General features: G+C 38.3%; 1 protein-coding gene across 1 annotated transcript; it reads right to left on the reverse strand.

Annotated features, from left to right (window-relative positions):
* Nucleotides 1-5,660: 5,660 nt before the first annotated feature.
* TTC32 (tetratricopeptide repeat domain 32) lies at nucleotides 5,661-11,560 on the reverse strand. Its single transcript, XM_017526305.2, has 3 exons — nucleotides 10,719-11,560; nucleotides 7,082-7,248; nucleotides 5,661-6,346 (listed from the first exon to the last, which is right to left on the reverse strand). The coding sequence occupies exons 1-3, from the start codon at nucleotides 10,868-10,870 to the stop codon at nucleotides 6,210-6,212; spliced, it is 456 nt and encodes a 151-aa protein (XP_017381794.1). The 5' UTR covers nucleotides 10,871-11,560; the 3' UTR covers nucleotides 5,661-6,209.
* Nucleotides 11,561-11,956: the final 396 nt, after the last annotated feature.

Consider the following 11,956-nt stretch of genomic DNA (forward strand, 5'->3'; position numbering starts at 1 on the left):
CTAGAAGGATAGATAGGAAATGCTCTTTACCTTATATTCTGCAGGTTTTGCCACATTTAAAAGGAGTATTTTTTACGTGTTTAAATTGAATGTGATGGCCTTCCTTATACTTTGCTTCAGCTAGAGCTCAATTAAGCCTCCACACATCCAAACAAGAATTGTTGAATAGCTTAAAGAAATAGGCAGGCCGAGCGCAGTGGCTCACGCCTGTAATCCCAGCACTTTGGAGGCGGGAGGATCATGAGGTCAGGAGTTGGAGACCAGCCTGACCAACATGGTGAAACTCTGTCTCTACTAAAAATACAAAAAAATTAGCCAGGCGTGGTGGTGCGTGCCTGTAGTCCCAGCTACTCGGGAGGCTGAGGCAGGAGAATTGCTTGAAACCGGAAAACGGAAGTTGCAGTGAGCTGGGATCACGCCACTGCACTCCAGCCAGGCCATAGAGCAAAACTCTGTCTCAGAAAAAAAAAAGAAAAGAAAATATAAACATTAGCCAGATATAGTTTCGTGCACCTATAATCCCAGCTACTCAGGAGGCTGAAGCAGGAGAATCCCTTGAACCTGGGAGGCAGAGGTTGCAGTGAGCCAAGATCACTCCGCTGCAGTCCAGCCTGGCTGACAGAGCGAGACCCTGTCTCCAAAAAAGAAAAAAATAGGCAATAGAAAAAAATTGAAACTTTTCAGTCCTTCTTTGCTCTTATTTCTGCTAGAAATAATGTGACTATGTAATAATAAATTCTACTTAAGGGTTGTATTAGTCCGTTTTCACACTGCTATAAAGAACTGCCCGAGATTGGGTCATTTATAAAGGAAAGAGGTTTAATTGACTCAGTTCAGCATGGCTGGGAAGGCCTAAGGGAACTTACATTCATGGTGGAGGGGGAAGCAAGGCACCTTCTTCACAAGGCAGTAGGAAGAATGACAGAAGGAGGAACTTGCCAAACACTTGAAAACCATCAGATCTCGTGAGCACGCACGCACTCACTATCACGAGAACAGAATGGGAGAAACAGCCCCGTGATTCAATTACCTCCACCTGGTGGCTCCCTGGACACGTGGGGATTATGGGGATTACAATTCAAGATGAGATTTTGGGTGGGAACAGAGCCAAACCATACCAAGCGTTTTTTGTTGTTTCTTCAGTAGTAGTGCCAAAATGCTTTTTAAAGTTAAGCATGGTTCTTATAAGAATATGGAATGAAAACGTGAGAAATGTTTAACTCATTAATAGAGAACGCCAGAGTGGTAAAAGAGCGTTAGAATAACTGAGTACTTATGACCCATGAAGAAAGAATTTGGGAATCAAGTTGCTAGGTTAAATACAAAACTGGTTTATGTTCTTCAGGGCAATAAAGTCAAAACCTTTGGGGTAATCTTTTCTACCAGACAGAATTCATTGCATCTCCTCTGGACAAAAATCTACAAGTTACATGCAACCTCACAGAGGCTGGGCCCTAATCAAGGGTAAATAGAAAATCAAAGAAAGGTACACACACTGCCCCCTGAGAGAATTAAACAGTCGCTGAGTGGGTCTGCTGGCATGATACTGAAATGATATGCAAACCCTTTTGCCTTATTTCTAAGTATTGGATGCTTTTTTTTGACAAAAGATAAAAATTTACATATTGGCAGCTATAGCTTTCTAGTTTCCAAATGGAGTTTGCTCTTAAAATTAATCTGCTTTTCATAATCTTTTGTGCCTGTTTTTAATGAGAAAAATGACCACCAAGCAATGTGGGCATTGTAATAATATTCCATTATATTAAAATGTACTTTAACATTGTTTTGATACTTATACTCTGCTGGGTACTAAAACATTTTATGAACAATTTAAATTTTGTATCAGGACCAAAAAAAGAAGAAAAAAAAGGTCTACATATCTGCTGTGAGTTGATGCCAGCAGCACAAGCATTGATACCCATTGCAGTTTTAAATATTTATGTGGATTTTGGACATAACCTTGCACAAGTTACTGAATTTCTTAGCTTCATCCTCTATGCAAAATGAGACCTTCACTGAACTGCCATATGTGTGATTTTGCGATTACACATATAAACCTGCGATTACACTGTTGTGTTCCTATTTTACTATTACATGCATATTCATAATCTGTTTCAGTGCTTCCTTATAGGTTGCTCGTTTTATAATTTGTCTTGCTACATGTGTTTTATTACCTTCCTGTGATTTTAAAAAGGATAAACTATGTGTTTTAATTGCATCGATTTGTTTTTCCAAAAACAGAAATAACTATACTTACCATCCTTCTTTCCTTTCTGCAGAGTGAAATGGTGTCCTTTGAGGTCCCCTAACATTAGATGTGAAATTTAACAAATCTCCCTCTCCCTCTCTTACCAATCGCCATTTTAAATTATGGGCGTTCTATTCTCACAATTTACTGTCACATTTTTGAGAAATACAGAAAACACCAATGTGAATTGATGCAGAAATTGTTAAAAATGACACACCTAGCTTACACAGCAAATAGGCAGCTTTTCTCTATGCTCTTGAAAAGCTATACCACGTTTGTCAACAATTTGTTCAGCACAGCGATATGTTAACCTAAACCAGAGTATTAGTTCGTTAACCTAAACATATTGCTGAGCTTAACAAACTGTTGACACTAAACACTAAATAAATTCAGCATCAGTTTCAGGCAGAGATGAGCTCTCTGATTTACTCAACACATTTGTAGTTAGAGAACATCGCATGAGACAATCTGGAATTGTGCCACATATTTGGATGAATCCAGAAGCAGCACCTTTTAAAACTCTTAGACCTGTTTTGTGCATGAGCTGTTCTGTTGTGTTTTTTGTTTGTTTTCTGAGATGGAGTCTCACTCTGCCACCCAGCCTGGAGTGCAGTGGTGCAATCTTGGCTCACTGCAACCTCTGCCTCTCAGGTTCAAGCAATTCTCCTGCCTCAGCCTCCCAAGTAGCTGGGACTACAGGTGTGTGCCACCATGCCCGGCTAATTTTTCGTATTTTTAGTAAAGACGGGGTTTCACCACGTTAGCCAGGATGGTCTCGATCTCCTGACCTAGTGATCCACCTGCCTCAGCCTCCCAGTGCTGGGATTACAGGCATGAGCCACTATGCCCGGCTGAGCTGTTATGTTTTTGAAGCACTCTCATGTTTAGTCATTAATTTGCATACAAGTTTTTCTGTGTTATAACTTTATTAAGTGCAGTTTGCATGCAAGACCAGAATATCCAAAAACCTTGAAAAATGGTGCAGAAACTCTGAATATACCTTCACACCATTGAACTGTACAGTTTAAATGGGTGAACTACATGATATATGAATTATATCTTAATAAAACAAAAAACTAGCAGAGTAAACATTCATGCTCAGCCTAGGCAATGTGATGAAACCCCATCTCTACAAAATATACAAAAATTAGCTGGGCATGATGGCGCATGCCTATAGTCCAAGCTACTTAGGAGACTGTGGTGGGAGGGTCACCTGAGATCAGGGAGGTCAAGGCTGCAGTGAGCTGTCATCATGCCACTGCAATCCAGCCTGGTCAACAGAGTTAGACCCTGTCTCAAAAAAGAAAAAAAAAATCCATGCAATTACGGTTTATACACAAACTTTACTTTCGAGTTAAATTTTTAAGGGAGCTAGACTTGGCAGAAAGGGAGACATTGAGACGAGAATCAGTGTAAACGCTGAGTGGTAGGTAGGGTTGAACTATCATGCCCATCCAGAGAGAGTTAAGGCCTGCAAAATGGCAGGGAGCCAAGACTACATTTAGGATTTACAGCAATGAGAAGCCAGTGAAAAACAGAAAACCAAAAAGACAGAGCAAAAGAGCAAAAAGATAATGACTAAAAGCTGACTCGGGTATTTGCTTTGCTATCATAAAGTAAATCTATGGATTTCATTCAGTTCCAGGTTTCAGAAAAAAACAAATAGCTCCACACTTTTCAACTACTGTTAGGAGTCATTTTTCTAAACTTAAAAGTAACTTAAATCCATTTTATCCTATCTTACCTCACTTTGTGAAACAGAAATAACAACAATTCTGTTTTTATAGAGAAAAAAATTGGAAAACATATTTTTCTAGAAGAAAAAAGAAATAAATACTGAGATGGGGAATTATGAATGATAATGAATATCTTTCAAAGTAAATATCAAAAGTATTATTTGGTCAGTCAGAAACTAAGAATCCAAATAATGCCAAAAGTTTCAAAGCTCGACAAGGTAAATGAATTATTCTTTAGTTATTTCCAGTAACAAGACAAAATGAGTGCCTGGGTCTCCAGTCAGCAAGTGCTGATTTGGAACTTCAGTAACTTTTTTTTTTTACTGATAAAGGATGAAGAAATTTTGAATAAAATCTAACAAACCACATGAAAACTTTAAACAATTTTTCCTTTTCGTATTCCATCTGATCCCAGTCAAGAGTAAAGAGAATATGAGTCAAGAGAAAATAAAGTTATGCATTAAGCACTTGCTACTCTGGGTGTCATGGCTTAAAGATCTCCCTCCCAAGACCTAGGGAACTTGCTTTTTTAAAAAAAGTTTTCCTAAAAGGGATTTTTCTACATTCTCATGCAAGTTTATATATATATATGTATATGTATATATATATATATATATATATATATATATTTAGATTTCCAACAAATAGAAAGATAAAACATTTTGGAAAATGTGAATAATTCTAGAAAGAGACTTTGCTTCTAGGCCATCAAACCTAATTTCCTCTTAATATTCACTTACCTACAGCCCAAATTCTCCATGTATTTTGCCAGATATTATTTATGAGCTTCAAACAAGGCAATTACTTTTCTGCTTCATGAGATCACTCAAACACATAAAAAATATTTTAAGGCTGCTGCTGCTGATTACATCTGAGGCCACAGAAGTGACTCTGGAGACACGAAGCAAAGACACTTTCCTTTCTCCTGATTAGGGTAATTTCTACCACAGAACAGCTTTTTGATAGCAGTAAAAAACTAGTTTGGGAGTGAGGCAGGAGAATTGCTTGAACCTGGGAGGCAGAGTTTAAAAAAAAAAAAAAACTAGTTTGGGAGATCTGAGATGCAGGGTCTAAATCTTTGGAAACCAAACAATAAAAAACAAAACATTTAGATGGCATATGGCTAGCTCTGGCTTGCTTTCCCTTCAAGTTCTTCCCGGTTTTTGACAGCCTCATCAGGGCCTAATTGTTTGTTGGCAGCACCCAAATAAAAGAGATTTTTGTTTAAGCTTTATATTTACTAAGTGTTTTTTGTAATTTCCTCACCTCTCTATACATTCCTACCCAATCACCAAATTATTACAGAAAAATTTGAACGGTGCTTGGCTTATAGTATTCAGTAAATGTTGATGATAATTGTCATTATCCAGAGACAGAAAACTACGTTCAATATTTAAATCATAAAGCATTTTATCAATGATTACTTGAGAAAATCAAGTGTAATTCTTTCAAATTATTCTCTTGTAGGACATGTTTATTTTTAAGCCTAAATGTTACGTCTCTGTAGCCTAGCATATAAAATAGCCTTATTCTCAAAGCCAATACTAGGGGGAGAAAATGGACAGGGACTAACTAGATTAAAAGAACTGAGAGAGACATAAAAAAAAAAAAAAATGCAATGAAACTCATTGGTTCTAGATCCAAATAAAAATCTACACACCTCAGAATACAGGCTAGAATGGCTGACATTACAGAATTACTTATTTTATTAGGTATTATAATGGTGGTGTGGTTATAAAGGAGGATGTCTTCAATTTCAGAAAACGTAGGCTGAAATATTTAAAGGTGAAGTACTGTGATCTCTGCACCTTATTTTCAAAGGGTTCAGCAAAAAGTTATATATTTAAATATAGAGAAAAAGCAAATGTGGCACAATGTTAACAACTAATGAATCTAATTGAAGAATTTGTATTTCATTATACTTTCAACTTTTCTGTAGATATAACATTTTTAAAATAAAAAGTTGAGAATAAAAAAAAATTACAAAAATAGTTTTACTGAAGAAAACACCACACATTCCTTTTTACTGTAATATTTAATAATATACACATATACATTGATATTTACACTTCATAAAAAAAACATTAAACCTGAAATTAACTACCTTAAACACATTAACTTTCAATGCTAATGTATAAATTTCTTAAATATAAATCAAAATAGCTCAATATCTATTTTAAATTACTGATAACTAGATGCAGATGTAAGGAATTAAGTTACAAATTTCAATGTTTTTCAAAATTTCTTCTTTGTTTTTCTTCTTTGTCTACAATAGTCTGTTTTAAGCTCAAAGTAGCATCTTGAAATCCAGGATTTAAGTCTAATACCTTCTTGAAATCTTCCAAAGCATTATCAAAATATCCTGTACCAGAACCCAAAAAATGGAAAAGAGAAAATAAACTGAGTATTTCTATATATTATTCATGGCAAAGCTTTGATACACATACTTTTTTGCTTTTATATTTATTTATGAGCCTTCAATCACTTCTAGTAAAGGAATTTTTTTTATCTTAATGATAATATAGAGATGTGTTTTGTGTGCTCTTAGGGAATAATATACCTAAAATTAGCTATGGATTTATTTATTGAGATTTAACAGGTAAATATTAGCAATCATCTTAAAATTTTAACAAAACTGTATAGCCTGTTTCACATAATTGCAGTAAAATTAAGAAACAGGAAACCAATTTTCTTTTGACACTTTAAATGAGAAAGAGTACCTATGGTCCCTTTAATCCAAGAATCTAAACTTCACTTTCTATTGTCTTGTATGTCTTTGAAGATTTTAACTCAGAAAAGTTTCACAGGTGATCATCTGAATTGCCCTTATTTCGCAGCTGGGAATGCACAAGCACAAAATCATGGGGTCACCCCGACTCCCGTGCCCAGGTCCAATTCCCACCCCAGTGCTCTGCTGTGATCTATAACGCCTATCAAAAGCCTAAAATAAACTCAGGGAGGCTTCCTTTGTTCCAAGCTCTAAACCTAAATTTCACATAACTTTAACACTTGATTACCATGTTAGTTTTACATTTGAGAGCTCTGAAATAACAGAATACAATCAACGACAAAAGCCAAAAAGAAAAAAAATTCTTACCCAGCCTATACAGTATCAACCCTCTGTTGTAATATGGAACTTCAAAATTGGGTTGGACTTCTATGGCAGATGTGTAGTCATCCATGGCTTCATAAAAATCAACCCTGAAGTACTTGATTTGCCCCCTGTTGTTATATGCAGTAGCCAAATCCTCAGGGCTGCATTTGCTTTAAACAAAAAGTTCACATTAAAAACAACGTGTTACCAAATTCCTCTCATTTCCGCTTTCATTCTCTTTTGAGTACTGTCAAACTTCACAGCCTATAACATGCAGCATCAAACACTGAAAAACCAAGCTGAAGAAAAAACGTACAAATAAAGAAATGAAACCAATTTTATTTAACCCTGTTATCTACTTTTGTAGGGTTAAACCACTACAATGTCAACCTGAAAATCATACTAACTTTATAGTGTGTTTACTGCCAACTTGTTCTGCTGAATATAACATTAAAATGGCTGTTCATTTTCTAAGCACTCACCAGCAAGGCAAAGAACACGAGTAAGATAAATGCTGAACAAAGAGGAAAAGCCAGCCCAAAGCCCAAGTTTCCTATGGCCAAGTCACTATGTGAATCAATTTCATTCTCAAAATTTTAAGTGATCTTAAAACAATGAGATTTGAAATCATTTTCCACCAATAAAGAACTAAAGTTAATGCTAGGTAAAATTCAACATGCTATGATCCCCAGGAAGTGATCTCTGGGGACAGAGTTGCCCTCCCTCCAGCCTCGGCTGGCATCCTCCCCAATGCCAGGCTGGCTGTAGCTCTTGACCAACCACCAGCTCAACAGGTCACAAACCCTGGCTGCCCTGAACCTTTCTCTGCACAGGACAAATAGTCTGCACAGAGAACATTAGTGGCTCTGCTGAATCAGAAATGATTCTGTTTCCCCTTCTTTTTTCCCAAAGCAGTTCTCAAATTAGAACCAAACAGAACTCATCTGTCACTTCTTTGTAATACCCTGTAGTAAAAAGTATAGTCCTTCAAAAATACCTGTAACTGCAGTTAGTGTAAATAAAAGCTACTTTTCTTAATATCTTGATACTTGAGGTTTCAGACAGAGATTGTAACGACTGCTACCCTGAGAGGCACTCACAGCCCAAGGGCCTCCTTCAAACCAAGTTTGCTAATGATGGGGAGGAACTGCTGGAATTTTAGAAAATGTCTATTCTACAAGACGTGATAGAGACTGGGTGTAAGGATACTTCTGGATGCCACTAAGTACCCTTGTTAAAAGCTAGATTACAAGAGGGCACCACTCTCCTTCATCTATGTCTGACATGACCCTAGTTGAACTGCTCCCAACAGAGAGTTTGAAGAAAAACACAAAACGAAATCTCAGAATGCCAGTAAGGTTTTAGTCATTAGGTCATTAAATCAAGCTTCAAAATTATTGTTATAAGTTTTAATAATTATATATTAATATATTCAGAGAATCATAGAATGTTAGATTTAGAATTAGATCTCATTAAATCAAATTCTAAAAGACTATTTTTCATGTGGAACTCTTGTTTCATATCATAAAAAAATGGACTAACAGTGAAAGCTGACTTTTTTTGTAATATTAAAAGTTTTGTAATGATAGTATTTCTCATAATGGAATTCATTCAAGTTATCTAATCCAAATGTGGACTTTTAGGATTTGCTAACTTTCACAAAGAAATAATATTTTGGAAATTAGATTTATGACTAAAGCTATACTTATTAAAAGAAAATGTCACAAACCATTCAGAGTGAAAGGCATTCAAAAATTGCAAATATTGTTTCAAAATGATTCAGTGACCCAATACTTTAAAAATAAATGTAAGCTCCAAAAGATAAATTGAAGGGGAAAAAGCTGAAATGAAATAATTCAGTTTCAATCCATGAGTTCCTAGAATTTTAGAGCTATCAGGAAATTGAAAGTTTATTTTACAGATGAGAAACTGAGGCCGAGACATTAGCCATGCGGCAGTGCCAAGATTGGAATTCAGGTATGATGCACTCCCTTCTGCGCTATGACAAACTGTCTTTCCTGTGCTGGTAAGGTATAGCTATTATATTTGCTACAGACACTTGTGTTCTTAGGCTGAGATGTGCAAAGAAGGAAGAATAACAAGACTAGACAGCATCAGCATACCTGGTGAGGATGAATATTTTCTGAAATCTACTAGGTAAGTCTATTCTTAAAGCTTGAAACATGAATAGTTTCGTTTTCTATGTTTACTATCTTTTTTATGGGGGAGGTGCACTGAGGAAAGGATGATGGTATCATCTTATTGCCTGTTCAGAAACTTCATTATTCTGGTGTTATTGAAATGAGAAGGCAATTTTATTTTTCTAGTTTAATTCCATATGAGTGTAACAAACAGGTTAAGAATCAAGTCCTTAGTGTTTAGTTAAGCCTCATACAAAAGACAAGCGGGCATCCTGTCCAGAAAACTCAAATACGCAACAGACAACTCACAACTGTTCAAAAAGCTGTTCAACCAACCCCTCTGTTCTTTTCTCATCCTGGTCCACTCCATACCAACAACAATCCCAATCAAGGCAAGACTTGGGAGTAAAAGCAAATGCTACACATCTAGGCACAAGCCAAAAAGATGCTTTGGGTAAGCAGATAGTAGCAGGTGAAGCTGCTAACATCACAAAAAGAAAACCAGCCAGTCATTATGTGCTTCCTTATGAAAGTACACATCCCTACCTAAAAAGTATTCTTGCCATGGTATTGAATCTGAATTCAATTGGATCAAACCTCAGGGTTTAACTACCAACTCACAAGCAATGAGACAGATAACCATATTAAATGACAGAATATATTCAGTCAGCAAGTCCAAAACACGGAAATTCAAAGGACACAAGAATCTGTTTCCTCAACAAATAAAGGAAAAACTGTGTGTTGCGGGGGCAAAGTGGAGAAGAGACTTAAAAAGACGTGATGTGTATACTGACTTGAACCAACTGGGAAAAGTGAACCAAAGAAAAAAAATCACCTTATTAGTCAATCAGAAATGTTCCAACACTGACTATTAACACATATTAAGTAGCTATGTGATGATGACGTGGTGGTTCGTTCTGAAGCATCCATGGATGAGTATTATGGGTAAACTGAATAATGCTTAAACCAAGTGATAAACACCTACATAAACTCCTTCGTTATGCTCTCTTCTCTATATTTGTTTTTCATAAAAGTGAAGACCACCACCAAAAGCCCGGGTTGTGACACTGTGGTGGCCCTACCCGCCGTGACCTCTTCCCTTCCCAGGTCGCAGATTTCCCGCCAGCTAAAATCTCAAATGAAAAATCCCGATCTGTCCTAAGTCTCTGGGTGGCAGTACATATCGTGGAAGAGACCGCTGGGTGAGACGGGGCGGCCCGCGCCAGAGGACCGCGTAGGGGGCTAGGTTCCCGGAAGCTCTCCGCACCGTCCCGGCAGATGGCTCCTTGCGGGTGGGCTCCCTCCCCGTGTTCTCCGCTGCCCTCGTCCTAGGCCTTGCCTCGGCCTTTCTAGAAAAATGAACGTCAGCCTGTTCAGTCCTAGTGTTGGCTTAATATAAACGTCGCCGGTGAGCTCCAGCACCATAGCTAGTAGCCCACACGGCCGCAACGCCGCCCCAACCCCGGGGTCGCCGCGGCCCCAGGTCTCGCGATAGTTACCTCCCGGGACTCAAGCCGCTGGAGGACATGCAGGCGCACTGGCGAATGTAAGCGGAGTATAGCGCTTCGGCCTCCGCGTACTCGCCCCTGTTGAAATGAGCCTGGGCGAGTGCTAGGGTTGCGTGGCTCTCTTGCTCCTGCTGCCCTTCCATAGCAGCCAAGGCCTAGTTTTCGGTGTAGAATCGGGGTTAACCTCTGAGCGGTTAGAGGTGGCACCACAAAGCCCCTTCCGCACCCTGAATCTACCTTCACAACCAACCTTTGCGCTAGGTTTGTGCCTTTTGGGGACCCGTCGTCTCGCGAGATAACTGTTCCGTTGCAGGTAGGCGTTTGCAGTGACCCACCGAGAGATACGATTCTGACGTTGTTACCGTTGGACCCCACTGCCTCGTTTACCAGAAGAGGCGTAGATGCGTGGTCGCAAACTGATTTCCAAGTTCATTGTTTGATGCTAGGAGGCGCTAGCCGTTTGTTACAGCGGATTGGGGGCCGATGACGCTGGAGGCGGAAGAAGCCACAGTTCTGCTTCTGAATGGCGAGTTCGCCTGAGGACTTCCTGTCTCTTCCCAAGCCTTTCAGCGTCCCCACTTTAAACTCCGCGTTTAGGGAGTTCTGAGTAGGCTTTGGCTGCCCTGAGACGCTGAGTCGACGTTGCACGAGGTCTTTGTCCCAAGGTCCAAACTTCTCTACCATTTTGACCCTCTAGAATTGTGTTAGGATCAGTAGTATATTGTGTCGAAAGTCTGGGATTTTTGATGTTATGTTCCCTGGCTATTTATGCCAAAGGGAAATCCAAATAGTAATTAGGTACATTACGTTTAATTTAAATTAAAATTAAGAACAGTTGCTAGCCACGCTACCCTACATGTCTGCCGTGCGCCTTTTCGGCGTCCCTCAATTCTGTTTTAACTTCCCAAAGTACTTGAGCCCCTTTCCGCAGGAAAACTAAAGATGAAAAAAATACATTTGGAGCATGATACTTGCATGCGGAAGTCTTAACAGGACATAAATTATGTGCTTTTTTGCTGCTTTCATTCGATTTTTAATGTTTTCCATTTACCACCACTGAAAAAATACAAATACAGTGGATAAATGTTAAATAAAAACACAGTAGTAGAAAGTAAAAGATTGCATGAATACTGGTGTAGGCAAACGGATACCTTAGCATAACAAAAGCCCAGAAACATGCCCCAAATAGGCTGTATTTTGTAAAAGACATGTAACGTTTGGAAAAAAAA

Source organism: Cebus imitator, unplaced genomic scaffold, assembly GCF_001604975.1.
Source record: "Cebus imitator isolate Cc_AM_T3 unplaced genomic scaffold, Cebus_imitator-1.0 Scaffold1, whole genome shotgun sequence".
NCBI classification, from domain to species: Eukaryota; Metazoa; Chordata; class Mammalia; order Primates; family Cebidae; genus Cebus; species Cebus imitator.

Excerpts from the sequence above, each read along its gene's own strand:
- TTC32 (XM_017526305.2), bottom strand. The coding sequence starts at position 10,870 with ATGGAAGGGCAGCAGGAGCAAGAGAGCCACGCAACCCTAGCACTCGCC. Across the intron at positions 7,249-10,718 it reads AGCGGCTTGAGTCCCGGGAG|CAAATGCAGCCCTGAGGATT; the intron begins GTAACTATCGCG and ends TTTTGTTTAAAG. Across the intron at positions 6,347-7,081 it reads GTTGATACTGTATAGGCTGG|GATATTTTGATAATGCTTTG; the intron begins GTAAGAATTTTT and ends GTTCTGGTACAG.